The 26,756-nt window shown below is 38.5% G+C and overlaps 1 protein-coding gene across 2 annotated transcripts in view; it reads right to left on the bottom strand.

Moving 5' to 3' along the window:
* Window positions 1-9,118: 9,118 nt before the first annotated feature.
* Window positions 9,119-26,756, bottom strand: part of POLK (DNA polymerase kappa) — a 38,384-nt gene continuing 20,746 nt past the window's right edge. For both annotated transcript variants that reach the window (XM_053447955.1, XM_053447954.1), the window contains 12 exons: window positions 25,624-25,776; window positions 25,403-25,534; window positions 23,828-23,993; window positions 23,011-23,256; window positions 22,112-22,236; window positions 21,471-21,637; window positions 20,983-21,015; window positions 20,579-20,675; window positions 19,198-19,369; window positions 16,749-17,687; window positions 9,645-9,693; window positions 9,119-9,242 (listed from right to left, as the gene is read on the bottom strand). In XM_053447955.1, the coding sequence (XP_053303930.1) occupies window positions 9,158-9,242; window positions 9,645-9,693; window positions 16,749-17,687; window positions 19,198-19,369; window positions 20,579-20,675; window positions 20,983-21,015; window positions 21,471-21,637; window positions 22,112-22,236; window positions 23,011-23,256; window positions 23,828-23,993; window positions 25,403-25,534; window positions 25,624-25,776 (2,364 nt within the window). In that variant the 3' untranslated portion in view covers window positions 9,119-9,157. The remainder of the gene's footprint in view (window positions 9,243-9,644; window positions 9,694-16,748; window positions 17,688-19,197; window positions 19,370-20,578; window positions 20,676-20,982; window positions 21,016-21,470; window positions 21,638-22,111; window positions 22,237-23,010; window positions 23,257-23,827; window positions 23,994-25,402; window positions 25,535-25,623; window positions 25,777-26,756) is intronic.

Here is a 26,756-nt window from a genome sequence, read left to right as displayed (position 1 = left end):
GTTCTTTAAGCAATTACCCCATATGTTTTAAGGCTTAAATACTTAACTATAGGAGGCTTACGAGTGCAACTAAACCACAAAAATCCAGGCTTTTATAAACATTTGCACAGTGTTGGAAGTGTATCTACTATGCTTTCTTTAAAGTAGCATTACCCTTCAACTTTAAATCATGCTGTATTTTGGCACTTCTCCATTTATTAAACATGATGTGGCATGGTGTAAAATGAATGCTTTGTTCGTAAAACACTTTCATTTCTTTCTGTATTTTTGTGGGTGTTGGGCACATTACAACACAGCAAAACTGTGTGAAGGGACTTATTTCCAAGTGTTCTGTAAGGCAGGTAGACTACAATGTAACCAGGAGTCAGAGTACTACATCAGCATCAACTGCCTGAATTTTGCCACAAAAGCATGAAAACAAAGCAGAGAGCTCAGAATTTTTGTTCGCTTTTTGTTGGTTTTTTTCCCACGCTCTTTCTTTCAATGTGCAGAAACACTTTTCATTCTCAGTGGATCCATCTCCATAATTCTGGCCTCTTATGAGTATTTCCACAAAATGGTGGAGCCAAGGCACAGCCAACTAGGAGAACCCCCCACTCCTCAAATTGGGAAGAGGGTGTGTATATGGAGCCTCTGCCCTATTGAAGAAGCGCCCCAGGAGGCTAGGTTAACAGAGCGGATAGCAGGGAGAAGTGGACCAAGAAAGAAGAACAAGAAGAGAAGTTGAGGAAAGGGAGTTGGGGAAATGTAAATGGCTGGCAGAGAAGGTAAGGAGTCATTGAGACTGTGAGAGAGTGTTGACGGAATGTTTTTTTTCAAAAGCAAATGGACCAAAAAAAGAAATGCAAAATTCATCCTAATCATTTTCGGTCCATGTACACAGGTCTACTATTCATATGTTAGTTTAGAGTAAACAGTACATCCTATAATAATATATCATAATATAATTGTGATATATTTTAATTATATATTGGTGCAAGTATAATAAACAGTTTTCTCTATTTATTTCTTCATAAATTCCAAGCCAAATAGTAGTGACATAAACTGACTCATTTTCTTAAAAGCCCCCACCCAGCCCAGGGTAGGCACATATAGGAATGGGTGTCCCCTTCTAATTTGTGCCGTACCATGTACTTAATTGTCACTCAAAGGTTTAAACATACATTAAACAGATGGTTATCAAAATGTAAAACTAACACTAAATAATGTGTTGTTATCTTGGCAAATGATTATCATAATTATATCTTAACTTCGCCTGCTTTCCTGAGGAGGTGCAGTTCCTCCAAAATCCCTTGATGCCTCTTTTTCTCCCCCGATGTCACATTTTCCTATTCCACAGCCATGAAATATCTTGTATAATATAATAACAGCAGAGAATGTGTTCAGAAATGCAATTATATAAATAAAATGTGTTTTACTTCTAAATTCCTTACTCAGCTACAAAAATAAAAACAAAGTCACATAACTCATGTAACCATTTTTTTTTGGTACCCCGTAGAACAAAAGTATCCATCTTTGGCTATTTGAAATGTTAGGAGTGATACAAATTTATACTAAAATAACAAGGACACCAATTCCTTTGGCTGCCTACCCCTGATAATGGATTCCATCTAAAAAGGGTCAAATTAATTTCAAGAAATTCAAAAAATATTTTGCTTATAGAATAAAAATAATTTAGGTTTTTATATACAATAACACCATGCCATTAACACAATGCATGATAATATTGCCCTGTATAACAATCACACACAACTGTTATTAGAACTAAAACTATGACATCACATTAAATAATACTCGTGGCTCTGCATTGCCTTATTAAATGTGGTTTATTTAAACTAGGTTTAAAACTCTTATAGATCTGTTGCCTTTAAAACTTGTTTGACCTGATCTCATAGAGAAAGTGAAGAGACGCCTTATTCTGGTGAATAGTAGAATGTCAGGAATATCAGGATGCCCTAAATGTACTGCGGTCGTGATGCAGAAACACTGGGGAAGGTTTAAGAGAAATAACACTTACATAACCAAAACCGTATAAAACAGTACTGCTATACGATAAGAAAACGTTATCTGGATTTATCTTTTACTAAACCAACTGCTGTATCCAGCTTAATAAGGAAGATTAGCCTTCTTTTGAGTCTTGTCAAACTAACTGGGTAATTAAAATAATAGACCAGGGATGAGCAGTAGATATAACCTATTCAGATTTCAGTAAGGCATTTGACATAAATTGCAGTGTTTTCATTTAGCTATTAACATAATTATATAGATAAGGCAATTGTTGAGTTATAGGAGACAGAAGGCTATAGTTAATGGTATATATTTAGAGGGGGGTCTTGTTCTTACTAGGGTACCCCTGGGATCAGCATTGGGACCCATAATTTTTAATAGCTTTATTAGCAATATTACAAAAAAAGATCTTAATGGTAAAGTATCTATTTTTGCAGGTGATACAAAGGTCTGCAACAGGGTAGACATTCCTGGTCGAATAAGCCAAATGGCAACTGAGTTACGTAGATTAGAAGAATGCTCAAAATGTGACAGAGGCAGTTTAATGTTGATAAATGTAAAATAATGCACTTGCATATAACATTGGTGGCGCTGTCCTATCAGTGACAACAGAAGAGACACATTTATTTAAATAAATGTATATGTCTATTTGCTTTTATTTCACTTATTTCACATTTTCTGTTAGCAGGGTACATGTAAGATCAGTCATTGATCCCTGCATCTAAGCAAGGATATGTTTTTTTTCGTGGACACTAGCCATTTTAGCTCAACACAAAAGATCCACTAGCAGCATGCTGTCACTAACTTCATTCTTTGTTTCTGCATCATAGGTAGAAGGCAGACATATTGGACTTTAACGTTGCATTTTTTGTATAGTTACATTCTATGAAAATGAATCATGGAGCAGGGAGCCCGATCTGCCTCCAGTTACCCTACGCTCAACCTAGGGCAGCAGTAGACCACCCCTTAAATTAAACATACAAAATACAATAAAACCTTTTGTCGTGACTTTTATTTTAATAGCATTCACACCGAGAGCAAATCTATTCACAAGAAAAACCTTAATTCTAGCCGCTGACAGCTTTTCACTAGCAGCGACTGCAAATATACACAAGGTAATCCTTTTAACTTCAAAGAGGGAACAACAAGTTGCTCACGCCTCTGGCACAAAAGTGACTGCAATGTGCTGGTCTCAGTGATTTACTATTCTGTACTCTCAGGTGAACTTCAAGCTGTTCTGATGGATGATAAAGTTATTTTGGCAGGTGAGATAGAATTCTGGAACTTGGCACAAGGTGGAACTTTCTAGGTGGGAACTTGGATTAGTATAATCGGCGAAGCATACACCGACTCCCTCAGTTTTCTTATTTATTCAATGTATTTCTTATCATTGGCTATCCATTCCAGAGTCACAGGGGACAGCAGAGCGTAACTGACCTCACCCATTGCACTCAATGAGTTTAGGTTTTTAAGCACATTTACTTGAGTATTGGGTTAGTGGGGCTTAGACAGAGCACAGTGGGATGGTTAGACCCTGATTTTACTTTTACATGGATTTTTTTTTAATTTAGAGGTCGACAAAATACAGGTCGAGGAAAGGCATGCACTTTAAATCTGCTTTTGATGGCCATTGTGTGCCCACTATGATCATTTCTATGCAACATGCCCACAGAGGAGTATGGCCTAGCAATAGGCAACATGCCTAATGTGCACTATCCAATCTTCAAAACACAATAACAGAAAGGGAATACACAAAACACATAACGGAAAGACAACAAATGAGCCAATGAGTAAACTCAATAAGCTGATACACCCCATCAAATACCATCAGTATCAGCATTATCCAGCTGATGCTTAGTTGGGTAGAAGCTACCAGGGCCCAATCGGTCTAGGGGATGTAATTTATTATCACAAACAAATTTATTTCATGTGGATACCTGTTGAATACAACCCCACTCATAGATGAAAACAAAAATTACATTAAAACCAGAAATAGATTTTTAACTCCATTAACAGAGAATCTAACTAAATTTCAAGGCAGAATAAATAGAACACCAGATGCTCAGCATAACCCTTATACGTGGTTCTTTGTACTACAACAAATTCAAACATAGTTTTTTTATATCTCAGAAAGGAGAGTAAGTCCATCCAAGGCTCCTTCGTCTATAAAGCAGTAAAGCATTCTCAAAAGTATCTGACATCATCAGAAATGTTTGAATTAGCAGATAGGGTTTGACGGTTCTATATTATCATTAGTTATGGATTTATAAAGCGCTATCATATCCTGAAGCACTGTACAATGGGTAAACGGTACATAACAAATAGTACATAACCATTTTTACTTTCAGAAGCAAAAGGTAAAGTGGACCTTGCTGGAATGAGCCTACAATTCTACAACAGAATCACAATAAAACATGAGTCCAGGATGAAAAATGAAATGTTTAGAGAGGGTTGTGTGTGTTTTGGGATGTTAGAGAGAAAGTGGAGAATAGAAAATTGTAGAATCATATCTTTATATTAAATCTCTGTTTATTCGAAAATCACAGAAAACATATATAATATAAAATCACATCAAAAGGTGTGAACAAGGGCAATATTATATAGCAAGAGTACATGAATCCCTAATTAGAACAGAACAGTCAATTCTCTGAAAGGAGAATCTCCTATGTTAAACATGTTTAAAAAGGAATCATTGGCTGTTGTAATGGTAAACTGAGTAAGCACAACATTTGTTAAAGGATAAATTCCAGTGAAGCAATGCAAAAAAATAAGGAAAACAAATAAAGGAAACTGAAAAAGGTGCCTCCCTGATATGCCTTTTATCCTCCTATATGCCACTCTGCCCCATGTTATGCCTTTTAACCCCCTATATGCCACTCTGCCTCCAGAAATGCCTTATACCCCCTATATGCCACTCTGGCATATAGGGTCCCATGCATATCATGGGACAGAGTGGCATATAGGGGGACACTTACACACCCAGACACTAATATACCCACTCAGACACACTTCCAAACCAAGACACCCACTCAAGCAATTAAGGAACTTCACTCACTGCGATGCCTCAGCAGGCACTTACTGCAGCTCCCATGGGATTACGCTGTGTGACCCCCGCTAGGCCCCGCCTCCTCCAGAAAATTGAAGAGGTGAGTGTACTGGATCCGCTTTGGGACGACACAGTGCCGCCGGTCCCGGTTTTTCTTCTGAGCTTATCAGACAGGAGGATCCAGGTCCCCTGCAGCGCTGCGGGGATCTGGATCTTAGTCTCACAGTCAGACCTCTATTTGAGGTCTGATTAGAAGACGACCTCGATTAGCATTTGCTCTGAAAAAAACCTTGTCTTATAATTGAGAAAATATGGTATATTAAACTTTGGTTAAGCAGAGAGGTAATACCACATAATCTTTAGAATCATCTTAGTACAAAGTTAAATGGATGAGGTGAACCTTAGCTGTCTGGAGATCTTACAGAGTAGTGGGAGAAAAATCAGAGGAGGCAACAAAATCATTCCACCAAAACCATCTCCTATTGTCTTGTAACTCCATTCCTTTAGCAGACTATACCAAAGGAGCACATCTTTAAACCAGATATTGTTTAAAATATTTTACCCTCATTCAGCAGCAAAACACCATGAGAACAACATATAAAACAGCATGTGAGCGTTTGTTTTTTTGGTTTTAATTCTTAATGGTAGTCTTTGCAGGAGTCCTGCAATGCCACTGAAATTGAACAAACTGACAAGCAGGAAAATACCATCGTTTTATAGTTTAAAAGGGCAGCATTTATAAGAAAAATGGAAATACTGGAACATGAGGAAGAAAAAAATAGAAAATGATCACAAAATGTGCTGTGGATCACTGAGGGAAAAATGTATCAAACATGGACAAACTGGATGGTCTAGTTGGTTCTTATCTTATGATCTTATTATGTTTTACATTTTGATAAACATTCTTTTCCCATAAAGTCTGTCCAAACTAAATATTGCGCTTACCTGAATCTTGTTTATAACTTATTAACACGAAAGGCCTGCCATATACCGTAAAAGTTTAATATGTCAAGCCAGTTTGTCAAACAGCTCTGAGAAATAAACCGCAGGAGAATCGCTGCTTAAGTGCACACACACATGTTCTGCGCCTGTCTGCTAATCACACTTCTAAACCACTGTGCGCTTGATAACATTAAATAAAATGTAAGTGCAGATTGATGCCACGGCTGAAGCTCATCACAGCCAATGTGGTGCAAACAGTAATGTGGATGTAGCTGCTGATGCTTGTGCCTGTTTTTGATGTGAAAATATCCTGCACATCCCACTGAATCACTTGGAAGAGACTGTATCCTATTGACTCCATGATTACTATTTGGTGTTTTGCCAGACAGTTGGAGTCAAACACATATTTTTCACCACAGCAGACACCAGTTAAAGTTTAGATGGGTCATTGAATCAAGCTAACCCAGTCCGGCCCTTAGGCATCTCTGTGCAATCCTTTTCGGTGTTGAAGCCTAGCACTTAAAACATGCAAGCCTATTGGGTGCCTGCAGCTAATAATTAAAAAACAAAAAGTCAATACAATTTTGCAGTATTTTTCACCTTTTTCCCATTTTAAAGAAAGGATGTCCCTTTAACCTGCAAGACAGTAATCAGTTACAGCAATAACCCCAAGCCGCAGTAACATATTAAAAGTAATAACAGCTCTTTGTTGCAAAATGTTTTGGTGCCTTAACAGCCATATGAGGGCCTGGCAGGACACCCTTACTTTCCATGTTAATAAACCACTCACGCTGAAACTCATGTGTCCTGCAGGGACTGCTGTTCTCTGCAACCGATGAATATTTACCATTAATACGTGCTAAAATAAGGCAACCTAGTTCATTGATGTTGTTTAATCTTTTCCTGTCCTTTGATCATCCAGAGATGAATGGCAGATTTCCTACTTTACTCAGAGCTAATATTTATTTTCCATTGTGGATACTGGATACTCCTTTATATGGGGTGAGACATTTCCTGACAGTTCAAATAAAGTATGTATTCCCTAGGTGGGCAGAGATGGAATACAAAAACTTTTTACAGAAGAGTTAAAAAAAAAAAATCTAGAAAATTAAATTCCTCCCTGAAAAGTAATGAATTTGAAAATATTTTTCTAGAGGCAAAAAAAGGGTTAGAGAACCAAGAGGCCTTACTTTTTGTCAGAATTAATTAAAAGTGATAGTGTCCTTCTACTGGGTCCCTGCCCCATTTGTTTTACTATTAGGTAGTTGCCTCCATTAAAATGGCAAGTTATTCTGGTACAAATGTGGTCTTAAAGCAAGCAATGGAGTTGTCCAATCAGCACAATGATTACATTGGTTGATACAGAACAACCTTTGTGTCACACCAGGTAAAGGTGTCAGGGTTCGGATCCGCAATTTAGAGCTGGTTGTCCCTAGACAGCCACTGTGGTCCTCCAGAGGCTGAGCCTCATGGTTCAAGATCGTTGTCAGGACTTAGCTGGAGCAGGGCCTCCAGGCAGAACAGCAGGGCTTGACAAAAGTCAAGGCAAGGCAGATGTCTGGCACACGGTTCAGAATCCAATGGCGACGGTACAGCAGGTTAAAACAAACATGTAGTCAAGGCAAGGAACTGGAAACTGGTGCATGACTAAGGACAAGGGAATAACACCCAGAGACTAAAGACAGCCCTTGCATGGGCAAGTGTTGCCTTTCCTTGTGCTAATTTTCCTTTTCTTATTTGTGCTAAGAAACTACATGCCCATGGAGGTCACCCATGACTTCCACAGGAGAAGAGGATTCCCCGCCACTTACCTGCAGCACTGTGTAGAAAGTCTTGCTGTGCATCGCTGAATGGCAGCAACATCAGGACCCTGCCCCTGAGGTACCCGCTGCCGGTACTCTGGCAAGTGGGACCGGAGCGGCGGAGACCTGGTGGCTGGCGTGACAGGTAATAATTGGTTTTTGTTTTTTTTTTAAACATTCTAAAATAGTTTTGCTTGTGCAAAAATGAAAGCAATATATTAGAATGTAAAAAGTAAGAGTTTCATGCTGTCATGAATTTTAATTTGCAGTTATCACGATTCCCCCACATTCTGTGGCTTTTAACACTCCAACCAGATATCACTTCTACTGTACAAATAGGCGTAGCACAATGCAAGTATCTTCATAAGACCTTTATTGCATCAAGTAAAAGTTAAATAGATCATATGTTATACATTATTAATTTAGCTGTTGAAAAAACTTCTCCACCAATGTCATATATATTGCACATTGGTTTACATCTCTGCATACAGTTTGCATTTATTTATTCATATTTATAAATAAGCGTTTAAAAGATAAATACACCAAACTAGACAAATCATTGTAGAGGAAATAGAAGAGACAAATTTGCCAAAGCATCACTTCAGTGCCAGAGGAGGTAAGCTATGGGTCAAAATGGTTTAAAACAAGTTCTACAATAATTTATAATAAATATTTCCCAGAATTATCTTCTGAAGCTACAGTGCACATAGTAAGGTACCAGTTTACAATTCATTTACAAGGTACAATAACAATAAAATATATTTTTTCTGTGCATTATTGCAGATTACACTGAAGCCTTTAAAATGATGATCAAGTAAGTACTACATCTACTGGCACGGGTTGTGTATATTACTTTGTACATTGTGAATTCCAGGAAACTGCCTTTAGATCATCTTCTTCATTCTCCTTCAAGAGGAATTACTGTGCAAACTGCTTTAAGAGAACTAGAGGACGCCATGATGGGTACTCTCTACCATATATCAGAGGCTGTGAGTATACTCAACTCAGGGACTAGGCATCCTGCATACGTGAGTATATACACTGATGGCCAACCAATGGTCAACAGTCACTGGTTTTATGATATCATTTTGTTGGTAAAAACATTTCTTTTGTTCTCTCCAATTCATAAGGAGAAAAAATACACAACACACATCTATAATCAAACAACACATTAGTTTCACAAATAACAGCAAAATGTAAATATTTTTTAACAATATAAAAAAAAATACTAATTTGGTCGCAGAAGTCCAAGATATAAACTATAAAAAATTTCCCCGATTGTTTGGCTGGTGATATTATCATCACTGCTGGATCTAATGCACTGAAGTACCTTCTGAAAATTACATACACACTTAAAGAACTATTTAAAAAATCTGTCAATGGTCTTTGTGGAACTGGTTGGTTTGGATTTTTTAGATACTGGATTCTGGTCAGTCACACTTGGCCTGCAAACAAAAAAAATAAAAAAGATGTATGGGTTAACTCATGCAGTTTTTCCAGCTAATGAAGGAAGCAGGAGACCAAACATCTCACCACCTGATGGACGCAAGGAAAGCGTATCCTGAGCCTACATGTACATGTAGAAATTAGGGAAAATGTGTGTATTATATACAGGTGCCTCAAAGAGTACTTTAATATGCATTCTACCCTAGTAGGGCTGTCAGGGACCATTAACTGTTCTTTGAGTATACCACCTTGCTCAAAATAGTGTTTTCTTTTGCAATGTTCTTACAATAATATCCCCTGTACTATCTCCTATTCTACAAGCAGAAATAAAGCCATCATTTGCTATGCATTCCGATCTGTTTTCTAAATTAAATCTCACGGCTATTCATTCCACATCTTACCTTTTCCTCCTTTGGGTGGTATTACTTTGATTCCCTTTTCCCATAACTCCTAGAGTGTAAAAATATATATATATAAAAAAGATATTGGTAATACAAAACGGATGCTTGAAGTATAATTATTGTAGCAAAGGAAGGAATAATTATATGGGAGCGTGAGTCTTAAAAATAAAGACAAGTGAGAATAATAATAATAATATATTAACACAGTATGGATTTTAAAGAATTATAGTGGATTTGTCACTTTAAAATAATTAATAAGAAGCCCACTTTATGTGAATATACCCTTAATGCCTTGTTCTAGACATCTAAGTGCTCCTGTTTTGTTCTTATTGCTCCACTCGCTGCTCTCTGTAACAGCTGGGGGTGTAATGTTGGCTTCACAGACCCTGGCTATATCTCCAAAGTAGATTGGTATGAAGGTAATGCTATAGTAAAGGTGATGATAATAACCCTTCTCATCAATTATAACTCCCGATAGCATATTTACCAACTTCAAAATGTCACATTCTATAACTGGGCTCTGCACATGCTAAGAAGTCTGGATAAGTAGGACTTTTACTGGTCGTCAGGTTTTTGACAGCTTTGCTACGGCTTGCAGGTTTTCCTCTTCAATCAGAGCAATAATAATTAGGAACCACTCTACTTCACAAAAGCTTTGTGGTGAATATACAATGAAACATTTCCTGCCTTGAAGTTCTCCTTCTCCAACTCGCTCTTAGAAGGAGTGCCTCAGCCAACCACAATCAGCATTCAACTACATGGGGGATATCGTAATAGGAAAGAATAATCATGTAGATCCCAAGATAAGGAAATTAAGAGGTAGTATACACGTTAGGTGGGTTTCTAATCTATAAATAGCGGTCGTCGGTATCCAGAAACATAATTCACAGATTTACTCCATGGGTTTCTTAGGCTTTTTGTCATTTTAATGTAAGATCTGGGGAAAGTGACAGCTACACATTAAGCATAGCTCTCTTTTACAAATGAGGAAACACATCGCAATGGTTAAATCCCCAAATATCCAAGTTAGCAATTCCGAAACATGTGGGAATACGGTGTTTGTGTAAGTATGGCGTTTGGCACATCTCATATATTACATTTCCTGGAAGATCAGGATTGATCACACCAACAAGTCATTAGGCAGAAGTCCTGCACACAGCACTCAAAATCAATATAACCGTTCTTTAGAAAATACCATTATCCAGACATCACAATTTGTGTATTCCCTAAAGCATAAACATTTCTTACAATTTTCTATGTGGATTTGTTATTCATTGGCTTTATGATGCATGAGAACAACTACACAGCTAAAATAATCCTATTGTGCTGAACACACCCCGGCGGTCTGAATCCATTAAACCGCTCAGGCCGGCGACTGGCATTTCTGCCACATAAGGAATCATTCACCGAATGTTATCTAAAACGGCTTATAACCACTTTCTAAAACGCTTAATAATTACTTTAAACCAGGGCTTGACAAATTTGTTGTGAATCTAGGCACCAGGTAAAAAAGTTAGGAGCCAGGATTTTTTTAAACGTACAGTTGGTCAGGAGTGATCTGATCATCATCAGCCCACTTACTAAACTCACAGCATTTGACCTGGAAGCACCCTGGACTTCCAGGTCAAGTGCTGTTTTTTTTTATTAATTTTTTTTTTTAACTCTTTCGATGCTGATGTTCCATTGGAGCACAGCATTTACTGATATTTAGTAAATGTTAACCCCTGCAATGCCACAAATGTGTCATACACTATTGTGGCATTGAAAGGGTTAACGTTGCACTGTCGCTCTCAGGGAGCGATCAGGCAGCAGAGGGGTGTTGGGGCTGGTCTCCACACTCATGTGGAGACCGAAGAAGCCTCTCCCCTGTCCCTGAAGCTGCCTCTGGCAGCTGGGACGCAATGGCTGGTCTATAGACCAGCCATTGCAGGGGGGGTCTCTCTGATGACTGCTGTAGGCTTCCATGCCAACAGGAATCATCAAAGGGCTTGTGGGGGCTCGTTTTTGCTGTTGCTGGTCTGCCTGGGCTTCCAGGCAGACCACCAGCAGCAGAGCCCCGTACAAAACGGGAATTAACCCCTAAATGCCGCGATTGCGGCATTGAAGGGGTTAATGCTGCACTGCCGCTCTCATGGAGCGATCAGGCAGCAGGGGGGTGTTGTGTCAGATCCCCACTCTTGTGTGGGGACCCAATCAACACACAACCCCCTTCCCTGAAGCTGCCTATGGCAGCTGAAAACACGATTGCTGGTTTTGCAGCAACCGCGTTTTCAGCCTACAGGCTCACTCCGTGGGAGTGATCTCAGGCTCGGGGCGGGCTCTGAGTGGCTGTGCTGTCTGCCCAGACTCCTGGGCAGACGGCAGCAGCAGCGCCCCCGCGTGGTGACTCAGCCTCTTACATCCACATTTTTTTCTGGATGTAAGAGGCTGACAAAACCTAGGCGCCAGGACAAAATTCTCTGTCGCCATGGCGACCTGGCGCCTGGGATTTGTCGAGCCCTGCTTTAAACATAAATGAGCTAAAAAGTAAGCATTAAGTAAAAAAGGCAATAAATATGGCCATATTTAAAAAAAATACTATAAACCAAACCACCCCCTTACTCTACATTCAGTAATCAGTTGTAAGCTAGCCGGCATTGGCATCATTGCCCATAAAATTCACTGTTAAAGGGAAACTCGCACAATTTTTTTTTTGAAATTACTAGTTGCCGATTAAAATGTTTTTTTTTTTTTTTTTTATTTTATTAGCCTAATCAACTAGGCAAACCCCCGACTCCTTATCACACTGCCTGCGGGAAGCAAGAGAATGGCTCAGCCAGATGAACGATTTGACTAATAAAGTCTATGGAGGAACGGACTGGATTCAAATTGCTATAAAAGAATCTACTCAGAAGTCACCCAAAATTCCACGACTGATGGCGATGGTAGAGTCCTCGTCTGCAGATGAAGGAAGTTGATTGAAACAAAATGAGAATAAACCAGGTTTTATCAATGCCGACCGACATGTATATAAAGCCCTGGGTTTTATGCTCAAGGAGAATAGTATTTCTATTATTTTTATTAGTTCCTCTGACAATACATAAAACAGACATTTTACATTTTTTTTTAGGAAATAGTCTGACAAGGAAATTGGAAACGCATAAATAAACGGGATCTCCACGTGAGCATCAGCAAGTACGCAAAGGGGCTTTTGTTCAATTAATGTCTTACGAGAATTCTTGGGCAGTTTCTAAATAAGCTGACACTGTATAAACTCAAAGATTCTACTTAGTGACCAAATGGCTCTAGTCCGGGAGCTCGTGGTAACTAATTATTAGTACTGACTAATTTTAAAAATACACCAAATTGAATCATCTGCATTCAAGCAGGGATATCAACTAACATACTGGCAGCAAAAGCACAAAATGCAATTTAATGCCGTGTCACTACATCTGTTAAATGAAACTTAAACACATGTATTGCATTATCAATCACTCATTGTTCGGTTGTGTGAGATGTGACCATATTCATTTTTTTCATCAATTAGTATGACAAGGACACACAAGGAATCGGCAGATGTCATACAAACCATTGTTAGCGCTAAATTAACAAGTTGTTCTACTCTACTCACTATCAGGGAGGTTTGGTCGGTATGACTTCATGAAACCCACTGAATCATCATACTTGTAATGAAGGGGCTGACTTTGAGACAGACACAACACCACAAACCCCAAAAGCCTTATGGTGAGCACAGTTGTGATGATGAAGAGTTGCCTATCCCTGACGCATTACAGCCAAGCTACCGGCTGCTAGACTAGGCAGCTACTTTCACAAAGGTACGGACATACTGGGGAAAGAGGAGACAAAGAGTATGGAGTGGAAAAGGAACAGAAAGACATGGACTGGTGTTCTTCACCGGGACAAAATAGACATGTGTTGTGGAAAGGAAAATGGACACATAGGACAGAAGGGGTCCAAATGGACAAGAGGACGGGGAGAGGAACAATTGCAAGACTTGACTAACTGTAATACTTGTTTTTTTAATGTATTTGCTCTTAATACTGTCAAGAAAGCTTTTTGTGCATCAACACATAGTCACAAATCACTAAGCACTGGAAACATCCATTAACATTTTACAATGTTCCAATTAAACACAGCAAAGAACTCTTGGCCGGTCTACATCTTTTTTCCATTGGACGTTGTATGTCCTGGGCAGACCGCCCAAGGAATGTAATTATGGTCAACGAGAATCACACGATAAAGCTCAGCGGATCTGTACCTTTATATTTTATTGTTCTCTGAATAATAAAATGTAGAATCTTACATGCTTTGCTCTGCGTGTTCAGTTCCTTCAAAACAGACCATATTTATCAAGTAAAAACTGGTGCCATTCTGGGGCAAACCAGCTAACGTTTGCAGTGACATTTGCTTTAAATTTAGTGCTGTGCCCAGTTTTCCCCCTCCTGCCCTGCATGATGCATCACGTTACTAAAAACATAGCAAACACTAAATACTACAAAGCTTGAAAACATGCATTTCATAAAGGGAATTAAAGGGGCCTTACCGGGTATATGCTTAAACACAGTTATATGTAATCTATAGTTTATAGCTATGGGAAATTAACATTTAAAAGGGACACTGCCAATCGTATGCACTTTAATGATGCCCTCCTACCTTTTGTTTCTGTAAATCAAAATGTTTATGCTATGCGTTATTTGTTATGTCCTGTTTACTCATTGTACAGTGATATAGTTGAACGGTCCCTTTAAATTTATGTTAAATTTATGTTCCCCATTCTGCAGAATACCCCCCATATGCATTTGCCCTTTTCCTGGTCCCCCAGCTACCCGGCCCCGCAGGATATGTGTTTGGCTAAACATAACTCCTGACATGTGGTTTACCTACCACCAACCGGCTCCAGTGCCTGTGTGCAAAAGTATCCATTGAGTTGTATAAAACGTGCTTTCCAGCCACTGATCGGCTGCTTAATGCAACCAATCTTTGATGTGAGTCGTTATGCACAAAAGACCAAAAAATAAGTATTTTCTTTGGTAGGGCTGCCTGAGACAAGAAATAGTTAATTCAATGGAAATAATTATAAACACAAAAATAATAATTGCACAATGCTGTCATAAGGTTTAAATTTTGTGGAAAAAAAAGTACATTTCATAGAAGCATCTATGCTTCTGACTGCCTGCTTGCTTTGTGGGTACGATTCCCCTTTAAGGTGCTTTAGGAAACACAAAGATCTAAGCATGTTATTTAATCACCATTGCTCCCTGACCGTTCTCCAGATGAAATACTTTCTTGTTCATTTTGTGGAGAGATTTAATCAGAGAACCTTGAAGAACGCCTGGGGCAGCTCTCATCATTACAGTGTTATGGGTTTGGATGCATCCATCCAATATCAAAACGTTCACAGCTTGACTATTACCGCAGGTTATTTTTTTCCTCCTTGGATTGAAACTAGATGCCTGTCGCTGCTTCTTTGCATAGGAATGAAAACTATTATAAATATCAAACCGCTGTCAAGATGTTATGATCAATCCCAGAAAATCTGACAAAAGCAGCTGTCATGTCAGCTTTATCCTTTTCTGGGTCAATATATACAAAACACGGTAATGAGACACCAGATTCTGTTGGCATGGGTGGACATTCACAACGTGATTACCTGTTTTCATCTCACATTAAAAGTCTAACCTGGATATAGGGCACTGTAAGAGAAGCAAAGATCAATACGCAATAGCATATGTAGGGGATTTAGAGGAACAGCTAGGCTGATCTTTTTACCCGTCAAGGCGCTTGAAAGAAGGACGCTTCAATGAACTGAAAACAGTCTCCAATGCAGCACCTTATTCAAGCTGCAAAGGCTTAAGTGCAAATGGTGGGGCTTATTCACTAAAGGAAGAGTTAACGGATGACTTTGAAGGATAGCTGTGTTTCATTCTTTCACTTCACAATGCATTGCAAAGTGCCAATTACAGTGTGTTACAGCTGCGAGAAGAACTTGACTGGCCCTGTATAATGTATAGTTAAATCAGTCATACACTGAGTTTTGAATTATACAGCTATACCCTTTATGCTGGAGAAACTTGCTAGTGTTGATCCTTCATAATGAATATAGAAGTAACGAAACGTTAAAAACAAAAAACTATACCCTTAGTGAATAAACCCCTTTGTATTCTAACCACGTAGAATTACTGTGTCCTACCAAGCCTCATGCTTTCGCTTCTCTCCCATTCTCTATTTAAAGAAAGAAAGAAAGAAAGAAAGAAAGAAAGAAAATTGAGACAAAGGTGATCTTTTTGATGTCTCAAAGGCTTAAAAAACGAGGGAAGCTGTGAGTCAACCAGCAGTTACTGTCACAAAATGATAATACATAGATTAAGAGAATAGTGAGGTCTATTTTTAAATGACATTAAAGCAACCAATTCCTACTTTAAAGCACCTGTCTAGTAGGCTAACCTGTCTAGTAGGCTCGTGTGCAGATAGCATGGACAGCGGCCTATTCACAAGAGCCAAATGCTTTGGGAAAGCACAATCCACAAGCTCCTGTTACCTTGTAACCTTTAAATATGGTGTATAATACTTACAATTTCTCCTGTTTAAGGAGTGTCCATGTAGTACACACAAGAAACACGAGTATCACACTTAATTACTATGTTAGTATTCAATTTAGTCTATATAACACACAGGAAATGTGATAATTCGCATATAGCGCACTGGGCACAATGCATCGAATGTAACCACATCTGCAAAATGTATGCGTTATAATTTGGGACAATTTAAAAAAAGTGTCCTTTGTCAGATTGTCCCAGTTGGTATAATGTGTTTTCTATCTTCTTGTCACGAAAGCCCAAAAGGCAAAAAGAAAGCTTATTTCGAGACGTGAAATCTGTCCTCTGCACATCGACACTTCCTAGCAGGCATCTGTTTTTAATAACCTTTTAAACAACCTGAGCTGTTGCAGAACGTATTCACATTTGAATATACTACAATAACTACATCCAGGCATACGTATGCAACTTTAATGCTACACAGCTTTTCTTTAGTGTAAAGAACTATAGTATTTGGGAAAGTGACAAATCCACTTTTAATAAGATTCTGGTAGATATTGATACTCACTGGCATGTTGATGACTTGAGATGGTAGGATCTATTCTCACACCAGTTTCCACTGTGAGCTCTTCTAGAATGCCTTTATTAAGACACACATCCACGTGTCTGTTAAACGCCGCCAGGTCTGTTGTATTTTGCTTTGAATTACACACCGGGCAGATGAGTATTGTTGTTTCCATGGAAACAGATGCTGTTAGGCATATACTATCACCATGCTGATTATTTTCTGGCGGAATCTCAGATGAAACATGTTCATGGGCTATCTGGTAGCCACTCTGTGTATCTTCCATACTCAAGGCACAATGGTTATGGTCCATCTGTTCAAATCCAATCTTCAGATCCTGTTCACAGCCAATCTTACTGCCATTTCTTTCTTCTAATGGTTTTGGAGCCACAATTTTGTTTATTAGATTCTTTGTATGGACATCACTACTTCCAATGTATTTAACACAGTCTTCGCCACCATTATTTTTAATATCACTTTCCCCTTTCCTTGAAACCTCAACATTTTCACCTTCATTGAGTGTTTCATTGGACAGGGGTGTCTTACTTAAACACTTGTCAATGTGCTCATTAAACCCTTCAAGATCCCAACTACTTTGTTTTATAAAGCAAATTGGGCATATAAGATCTGCCTTTTGACTCTTCGTTTGTAAAACAGATCCTTCGCTTTCCGGCTCAGAACAGACTGGTTTCTTTTTCTCCTCTGCGTTGGGAACCCCTGGCTCCTGTGTGGGGGGCTCCTGCATTTTGAGTTGCCTGGCTGCCCGTTTCTGATTAAAGAAGCTTTCTCTTGGTGGATTTTGGCTCACCACTACCAGATCTGCTTTGTTTGGTGGTTTTACACAATTGCTGCCTGCGGTTTTACCCGGACACAGGAAGCTAGTGATACTTTTCTGATTATTCTTCTTCTCATCTTCTGACAGAAATCCTGAAACTCTTACACCTATAACCAAAAATGATTAAAATGTTATTGCGGAAATATAATCACAAAGTAACACTGGCTTTGCCATAAAGTTAAAATAAGAATAAGGAATGATCAAAAGCTCATCACTAATATGTAGGTTTCTATACCTACATGAATCTACAGAAGAGGGTTTGAGACAGGTGGCCCAGGAAAGCACATGTCCTTCAGTAATACAATTGACTACAAGAAAAACAATGTGTTTCAAAAGCATCAACTATCTGGTCCATGTAATTGGAATTAACCCCTTAAGGACAATGGGCGGTCCCTAAACCGATTGAAAACAATGCATTTTGAGCCTGTACATGTACGGGCTTTGTCGTTAAGGGGTTAAAGTTCCAAATATGTCTGGGCCCTGGGCAATCCCCTGTTGAGTGTTTGCGCAATGTTTACAGGTCAGTTGACTAGTTGGTTAATTGTAATATTGGCTGTAGTAAAATGAATGCATGCATTTCCATTAGTAAAATATTCTGGCAGTCAACATGGGTATTTGAAGCAATCTTAAGGGCTCGACAAGATCAATAATATATTTGTTGTAGGAGTTGAGTTTGTATAGGGAGAGGAAATTAGCTTTATCCCATAATTTTCACTGCCGAATGTAAGACAGAGATAAATATAATCAGCCAAGTTGAAGCATTTCTCCACTTAAAATACAGTATGAGAAATAATAAAAGCATCACATTTTTGAAGGTCTCAATCATTTTAAAGCAGCCTAGCGATTATGATACTATGTGGCCACCCTGTTTCACCAGGTATCAATTCTGTGCCATGGTGGCATTGTAGAGCCTCCCAGTCGCTTCAAGCTGCATAGCTAAGCCACAGAGCATCTAGAACGCTTACTGGGCTACTGGCTGGGACTGGACACAGGTATGCTCGGGACACCAGGAGCCCAATCTAATCACTTTTATTTGAGATAACATTTTCAATGCTTTTTATATGCTTTAAATCTCGCATCACTTTTCTGGCCTGTTCTATTTTTCTGATTCAATGAGATTTGTTGCCCTGATTTCATGCATGCCTCAATTGGGTCTAAAATTTAGAGTTTCACAGGGTGTCATTAGTGCCTTCAGTTTTTGTTTGCGGATATGGGGTAAAAAGCAGATAAAGATCTGTGCCATCATAGAACAGAGCTTCCATCTACTAAACCAGAAAGATGTAGGATCTGGCAGCCACCTTATACAGGAGATGTATTTATGATCAGTCTCCTGCCAATGTTTTGTCCTGTTAATTACTTAAAAAGAAACATAATTAGTGAACACACACCATGTGGTGGGGGGGGTGTTAAAAAAGGCACTTTGATTATTGTCTTCTAGGATTAAGTGAAATAGTTTATTGTTATTTATTGGATTATATAGCGCCGTCATATTTTGCAGAGTTGCAAAAAGCTTGACTATGATGTAGTCCCTTTTGTGTCTTCAGGTAAAAATATTAATATTCATCTAGTTTTTGTTCTTAAAACAAACAACAAAGCAAAAAAACCACAATGAATTACCCATAAGCCTAAGGCGTAATGGTTCAGGTGCAGCCAAATCGATCTCTGCCTTAAGAATTTCTTTAGCAACAGAAAATATTTCTTCTTCTGTGGAAACTCCAGATGTAACTGTGGATGCTCGAGTCTTTACCTCAAAGTTCACATTTTTCAGCTTCAGTGTTACAGTCTTTCCCTAAAATAAAATAGTAAAAGAAAAGTTCTGCGCTGTGAAATTGAATACTATCGAGGAATCTGTGTGTGTAGGTTTTGGCTGCCAGACAAGACAATATAATCCCCTGACATGTTGTTAATATGCGTCCCACCCAGTGACTGAATTCATTATTTAAAGGAAATACCCTAGAATTCAACCCAGAATTCTAAAACGATTCAGGAGATCTGTCCACTAATAGGCACAGTACCAGGGACTCAGGAAAGGACTGTGGACACAAAAGTACTTAGAACAATCAAAACAGGAAAAGAAACGGGGGGGAAAAATCCTAAAATTATTTTTCCTGGTTCTACATCTGGAAATGATCATGGAATGGTACTTATATAATACAAATAAAGATCTCTGTTTTGTTATGCTTTGGGTTATATGAACTATTTCATGTCCTCCAGACTCCAGTGATTATCTGTTATCAAAATACAAGTGTTTGATTAATCACTGTCTAGATCAGTGGTGTCCCACCATGTTCTGAAGGTCCGCGATGTAAGGACTCCATGAATAATGTGTAGTTAATTATAGGCAAAAATGTGACCACTAAAACATAACTGAAATCAATCCTTAAAACGGCCATTGAGATAGATCCTTAGGGCTTAGTGCTTTTGTTTAGAATCCATCCATTAATGATTTTTCTTTATTCCCCCTACCCTACAATCCCTTTCATGGTACCAGAGTACATTTGGGGTATTTTTATAAGTTTTATTTTTATTTCTCTATGGCCACACAAAATAGTTGTTTGATTTAGAGTTTTCTTGTGTTTACTCACTTTGTATTTCGTTAAATGATAAAAATAAACTGTTATCGCATCTATTTTTGAAAGCATTTTTACTTTACAGCATTTTCTTCACACCTGCCTAAAACTTTTGCACATCACTGTAGTACATATTTATATTTCAAATGTAAGGACATGGTAAAGGATGTATCACCTTCAGCACAAATATAATTGTTATCTACTTAGTTCTTTTTTTTAAGTTTTCTTTTTGTTTTCCTTTTTATTATAACTGTATTTAATTCAGTTTCAAGAAATATTGTTTATTTCAGTAAACTGATCTGTGCTACGCCCTCATTTGTAACGGTGCCATAATTTATATCAACTACATATGCTTCACACCCCACCAAGCTTCACTTTTACTTGTTAATCATACTGTGTGGTCTTGGCCTCCAATAGTAGACACAAACCTTTAGGTCCTCTTTGCAAAGGTCCTGTGCGAGATCCTTGCAAAGCTCCTGGCATAATTCAAGCTGTTCTTCTGGGGCACTCATCTCACTGAAGGTCCTGAAAGTGTAAGCCACGATAAACGTACATTCCTCAGAAAATGCAAAATTTAAGGGGACTCATACGAAAGACATTGCACCCAAATAAGTACAACCCAGTCGGTGCTGTCAGAATTGGAGACAGAAAACATTAGGCAGGAGAGGACATTTTAGTGCTACCACAACCATGAAGAAGTTGAAACCACAACTCTCCAGCCAACCCCAACTAAGTGAGTAAACCCCAGGGTATATATTTCACTGGGTAATATGTTGCTTTTCGTTATGAAGTGGAATAAGCTTTCTGTGGAGGTGGGTACAGTTTGACATACCTTTCTGTGCTCATACTTTTTCTTTCTCCATCCCTGGAATGATAAGAAAAAAAAAAGAGAAACAGTGTTGCAACACTTCTTAGTGCCCAGTACTCATTTTACCGAGGAGAGTTCGACTTCTTTACAGTAAGGACATTAAAAAGGTACGGAATTCACTGCCAAGGGAAGTGGCGTTATCAAATACATTAGGTGCCTTCAAAAGGGGTCTGGATATTATTTTAGAAAAGCATGGCATACAGGGCTATAAATAGAATAACATTAATATTTTAGAGCTTCTTGATCCAAAGAATAGTCTGGGCTCTGGTATTCCAGATTCAATGGAACATGATTAGTTTAGCCTTGAGACCAAGAGGTCCAAGCTTTCTTGGGTAACAAGGTGGGATACAACTGTGATAAGAATCATAGATGGCATCATACTTCCAGAGAATATTCTTATTTTGAGAGAACATAAATTTACAGTGATATAATGAAAATAAATGATTACTTACCTTTCTATATGTGTAGCTCCAAGGCCCATAGAAATATTCAGAAAATTGTGCCAGGAGGTGTCAGAAAAGAGGAGTGACAGCAGCGCCCTCTGCTGATAGAGGTCAGTGCATGTTGTAATTCCCAGAGCTTTTAACATTTTCTCCGTCACCTTCCCAACTCCAGGGACCTACAACAAGTTACAGACCTGTCACACCCAGCAGCAATCATCATGCCTTGTGAGAGATTCTGCTGTGTTGTGCCGACCCCTAAAGGGACAGTAATGCCCCTTCTTTTCAGGGGTCACTATTGCAATCAGAATCCCTGCTTTTATGACGAAGCACAAAGAAATAGGAAATTTTGAGGACCGTAGACGCAGTGGTCGGCCAAGGAAATTTAGGTCAGCAGATGTAAGACGCATCACGCTTACACTCCTTCACATTCGGAAGATGTCCAGAAGTGGCATCAGCTCAGCATTGGCAGAAAATTGTTAATGATGTAAATGACTATTGCAGCTGGAAATGGCTCATTTTAATGGAACTTCTTTACAGGCCTACAAAGGCTCTTTATCACGTCCATCACTCCATGAACAGTGACAACATGTGTATGCGTGAGATTGAAAAAGGAGCTGTTGATTTTATGGGGAAGCATGTGTGTCTCCTACCTTCCTAATTGGCAAATCTTTAATGAAGTCCATTACAGCCTGCCGGTCGTGTGGAATAATATACTGCCCGTTTGGTTTATTCTTGTCGCTGCAAACCTTTGCCAACATCATATTTGGAGCAATGCCTGCATACAAAATCAACGAAAACGTGTAATGAGATTCAGATACACTTTTCATGGGCTTGGTGTCTAATTATAATTGACTTATCGGTTCAGAGTTAGTTCCATTTAGAATTTCAGAGGCATTGTTGGTCCAAAGGGGCCGTAATTCAACCATTCCCATGCAGCTATTGGAATGAATTTTTACATTTCAGGCATCTCGATAAATGGATGAAATAAATGTTGGGACTCATGAAACCTCCACTTCATGTATCATCTAGTGGTACCAAGTGCTGGCAGTGGGAAACATAATATATTATCACGGGACGCAACCACAACGCCTTAGCTTAAACTACTCGTAGTTTTGTTTTCATTTGAAGGAGTTACTGCAAATCCACCATCCTTCTAGTACTATCAAGACCAACTAAGACAATAAAAGAGATCATACATAGGATCACATGCATTTCTTGGGATTACAAGACTGGTGTTTTTGGATTAAAAATACCCCAAATAATTGCTTGGTTTTTACATTCGAAACAAAAGCAAACAGGTGGAAAAGCATTTTCCCCAAAATATTTTGTACTTAAGAGTGTGTTGCTGTGTGTAACATCAGTTTCATCTCATCCCTCGTTACCATTACATTAAAGTAAGGTTACTTTCACGCGATAAATAAATACAAGATTTTGACATTTTATATTCGTAAATTACAAATCATTTTTTTTTGGAAGAATTAATCTGATAGGCATGGTATTTTTGGTTTTGTCTAGACTGGAATTATTAGGAAGATGATGAACGATATACCTGCGCTCGCAGTCAACGTGGTTTTTTGTTCGATTCGGAAGCGAATTTCTTTCACAGCTTCCTCAGCCGACAAGCCAAAGACAACTATGTTTTCCAACCTGGATTCTCCATTTGCTCCTTTTTTTCCCTGAGCACACAGTGCAATGTTTTGGTCTACAAATAAGGGAGGACTGTCGTCAAAAAGCACAGGAGACGTGCACTGCTCTTGTTCAGCAACATCACAAGGTAATGGGTCAGGTTCAGCACCTATAATCAATGTATAGAAACAGACCTAGTAAGACAAATCGTACAAACACAAAAAAAGGGTTAATGAATCCACTACGGATCATATTCACATTCCTTTCCTAAAGTATGTTCCCATTGTACAGTGCTATGGAATTTGATGGCGCTATATAAAACAATAAATAATAATAATGTAAACCTGGGGTACCTGATCATTATGACCGTATGACTATTTTTCTTTTTATACGACTACATACCTCGCCTTTATTATACAGCACCCTGTACTTCTGCAAGCCGTACAAATAAACTACACATTAATACGTATATAGTTATATTATATGTATTATACTTATTATTAACTCTATATTAACATAGTACACGTTTTGGGCCACAGTTAAAAACAATAAATGACAGTATCATACTTACAGCGCCATTAAACTTTAAAAATAACTGGCGTCCTCTGAAGATACATGTGTGTTTACCCGCGATAAAAATTGAATCACTACCATTGATTTTTCTATGCGTTCTGAATTCACAATCAGTTTCAAGTTTTTAAAAGAATGCAAAAATGACATTTTTCTCAAATTTCATTTACCTTGAAGAGCTCCTTCTTCTGCAGCATTGCTCGTTCTAATGATATATTTTCTTTTCTCTTCAGGCCAGCTTAGTCTTTCTTCTAAATGGTCAGTAATATCCAAATAGGCTTCATCCAGACTCAGAGGTAGAAAATTAGGATCATACTCTGCTAGGATTCCTCTAACCTGAAAAAATTTTTTTTACAATAAAGTGTGGTCAAAGTCTCTGGAGACTTTCTGAAAAGAAAGCAGAAGCTACATCATTTGAATGACATTTCATACAATTATTAATTAAAAAAAAACACATTAAAAATAAATATACCCATCCCTGATTTTACCAAAGTTAATTTTTTTTTTTAGCAAGAGTGGCTTTAGCCACCCAACGATCCATTGCGACAGTCTAGAACACCCAGATTATCCCGACCCCAACGGTAGTCAAGGCTAGAGTCTCTGAAGTAGTAGAAATGTACCGGCTCACAGCCTTAGGTCATGACATCAAAATCTTTTCCCAACATTTGGGGCATATGGTTATGCGTCTCCTCCACAGGGCTACTACCCTGTTGCTAACCTTTTGACTTTTGCTGGATTTTACCTTCATGGAAATGTTTATACTGTACTGCATTTAATTTTCCTCTGGCACAACCACTCTACTACAATACAATTGTATTTAATTACTCATATTGTATGTTTTTACAAAATAAAATAAGTAAGTTAAGAAAATTAAGTAAAATAGTAGTAGTAGTGAAATTACAGACTTATGTAATACAGAGAAGTATGTGATGCTTTGTAAGGACACAAGCTGTGATAAAAATTTCGAATTTTAGGACCTCCCTACCTATGAGGCGATTATAAAGTCAGCCTTTTCACCTTCCAGTGTTTCTACGCACATTAAAATCATTTTACTGCCTAGCCCGCTTGTCTAGAAACCATTTTTGGTTAGTCTCATCTCTTAGGCTAAGCTCCGCATACTCTCAGCTTCCATATGTAAGGCAAGCATACATGAGAGCTTCCATATTATGAGGACCATTTTTTTGTAGTGAAGATTCTCCTTTTCTAGCATTTATTCATTGGGTTGTGTTCTAATGTTTGTTATTCAGATGTGTGATTTATGCAGTGATGTACTAAATTGCACAAATTAAGAAAATACAGGGACACAACACTGTGAGAATCTGTGAACTCAGTTGGCCATTTGCAAACTTTTAATGCCAGGACTCAGTAGTGATATCAAAGCATGAACATGCAACCACCATCTACACTGGATTCACAGCAGTTTGGCAGCCACATAAAAAAAACACAACTTTATTTGGGAAAGATGATGAAGTACTCCACCCCGGATGTCCTTGTTACACTCATTGGCTGTGTATGATGGTACCCCACTTTTACCTCTACATGGAAGTGGTACATATTTTTAAAGTTTTGAGAAAAGCTTAATTCTGGGAATCTGCTGTTTGACCCAATAATTCTTATTTATTTATTTATCAGAATCTCCAATTTTACATCAGAACATCACACATCTCTTTTACATCAGAACATCACACATACGTTTTCAAACGTTGTAAGGTGCCATTCATAAGGTTGGACAATGTCACACGTACCTCAGAACTTACAGCACGGTACTTGTCATAGTTACAAGGAACAATGATGAGATCAGGACAGAGTTTCTTGGCAATAAAGCCTGGCATAGCTGCTCGTACCCCAAACCTTCGTGCAGCATAGTTTGATGTGGACTAAACAGAAACAAGATAATTTAAAATTAATATTAATTATAATACACAAAGCTGTGAAAATATTGAGAGAGAAAAAGTGTTGGTCCTACCAGCATGCTCATTGAACCCACAGCCATTGGTTTGTCTTTCAGTTCCGGATTGTCTCGCATTTCTACTGCTGCATAAAACGCATCCATATCAATATGAACTATTACGCGTCTTAAATCCCGTTTCTTTTCAAGTTCCAAAGCCAGTCTGTCCACCTGTCCCGATCAAGAGTGACAGAAATATGGCCATCATGTATTTAGAACCCAGTAAACATCTGATGTATGTACATGCTTTATGCATTGAACAATTGGTAGCAACCTCTGTAAACTGTTACCAAATACAAACAGTTTAAATTCCCCCAAAAACACAGCTTGAAGCAAATGTTCTTCTATACAGGATCAGCCTCCAAATGACCTTGCATTTATGGGGATCTTTCTTTCTGGTCTCAGCTTGACATCTGTCCCTTGTGTGGGTCTCTTTTGATCTTCCTCGTTTACCTACCTGTTGGTGGACCTTCGCTTTCCACCCCTGTCCTGGAATTGTTGCGTTTTGACAATTTGTTATATTTTCCTGATTATAAGTCACACCACTATATTTTTGTGCTAATTGAAAGAAAATGTAATTAAAAAAAAAAAAAAAAAAAAAAAAAAAACTTGCATTACTAGAAGGCTCACGTTCTCTCCCACTCTCTCAATGTCTCGCTACTTCTTCTCTTGCATCTTCTTGTCCTTCTGTCTTCAGTCTTTGTCGACTTGTCACAGTGTCTTCTATCAAGCCACCCAGCGCGCTGCTGCAAAAGGACATAACTTTCTCTGCTTTTCTCTGCAAATCTATCAGCAGTATTCTAGCTTCTTTGAGTATAGTCAAAGGGACAGCCTCTCCCCTTTCCTCCAATCGTGGGAGCAGTTGTGCCCAGAAACACTGCCCTTTTGTGGAAGTGCGCCGGGTTGCTTGACAGAAGAAGCGGATAAAGACTGAAGACAGAAGATACAAGAGAGAAAGAAGAGCTGCAGGAAAGGAGACAGAGGCATAGATGTGGTCAGCAGATAAGGTAGAGAGACTTTAAGAATATCTAAACCCTGATTACTGTGTAATAATCGAGACAATATGGTATTTATTTTACAGGTACAAAAATGTATATTAAAATACTAAATATTCATTGGTGAGGCTGCTTGGAGCAGTAGACTATGCCTTT

Source organism: Spea bombifrons, chromosome 1 (genome assembly GCF_027358695.1).
Source record: "Spea bombifrons isolate aSpeBom1 chromosome 1, aSpeBom1.2.pri, whole genome shotgun sequence".
NCBI classification, from domain to species: domain Eukaryota; kingdom Metazoa; phylum Chordata; class Amphibia; order Anura; family Pelobatidae; genus Spea; species Spea bombifrons.
Note: the sequence above shows the minus strand (reverse complement) of the source record. Positions and strands in the feature narration are given on the sequence as shown.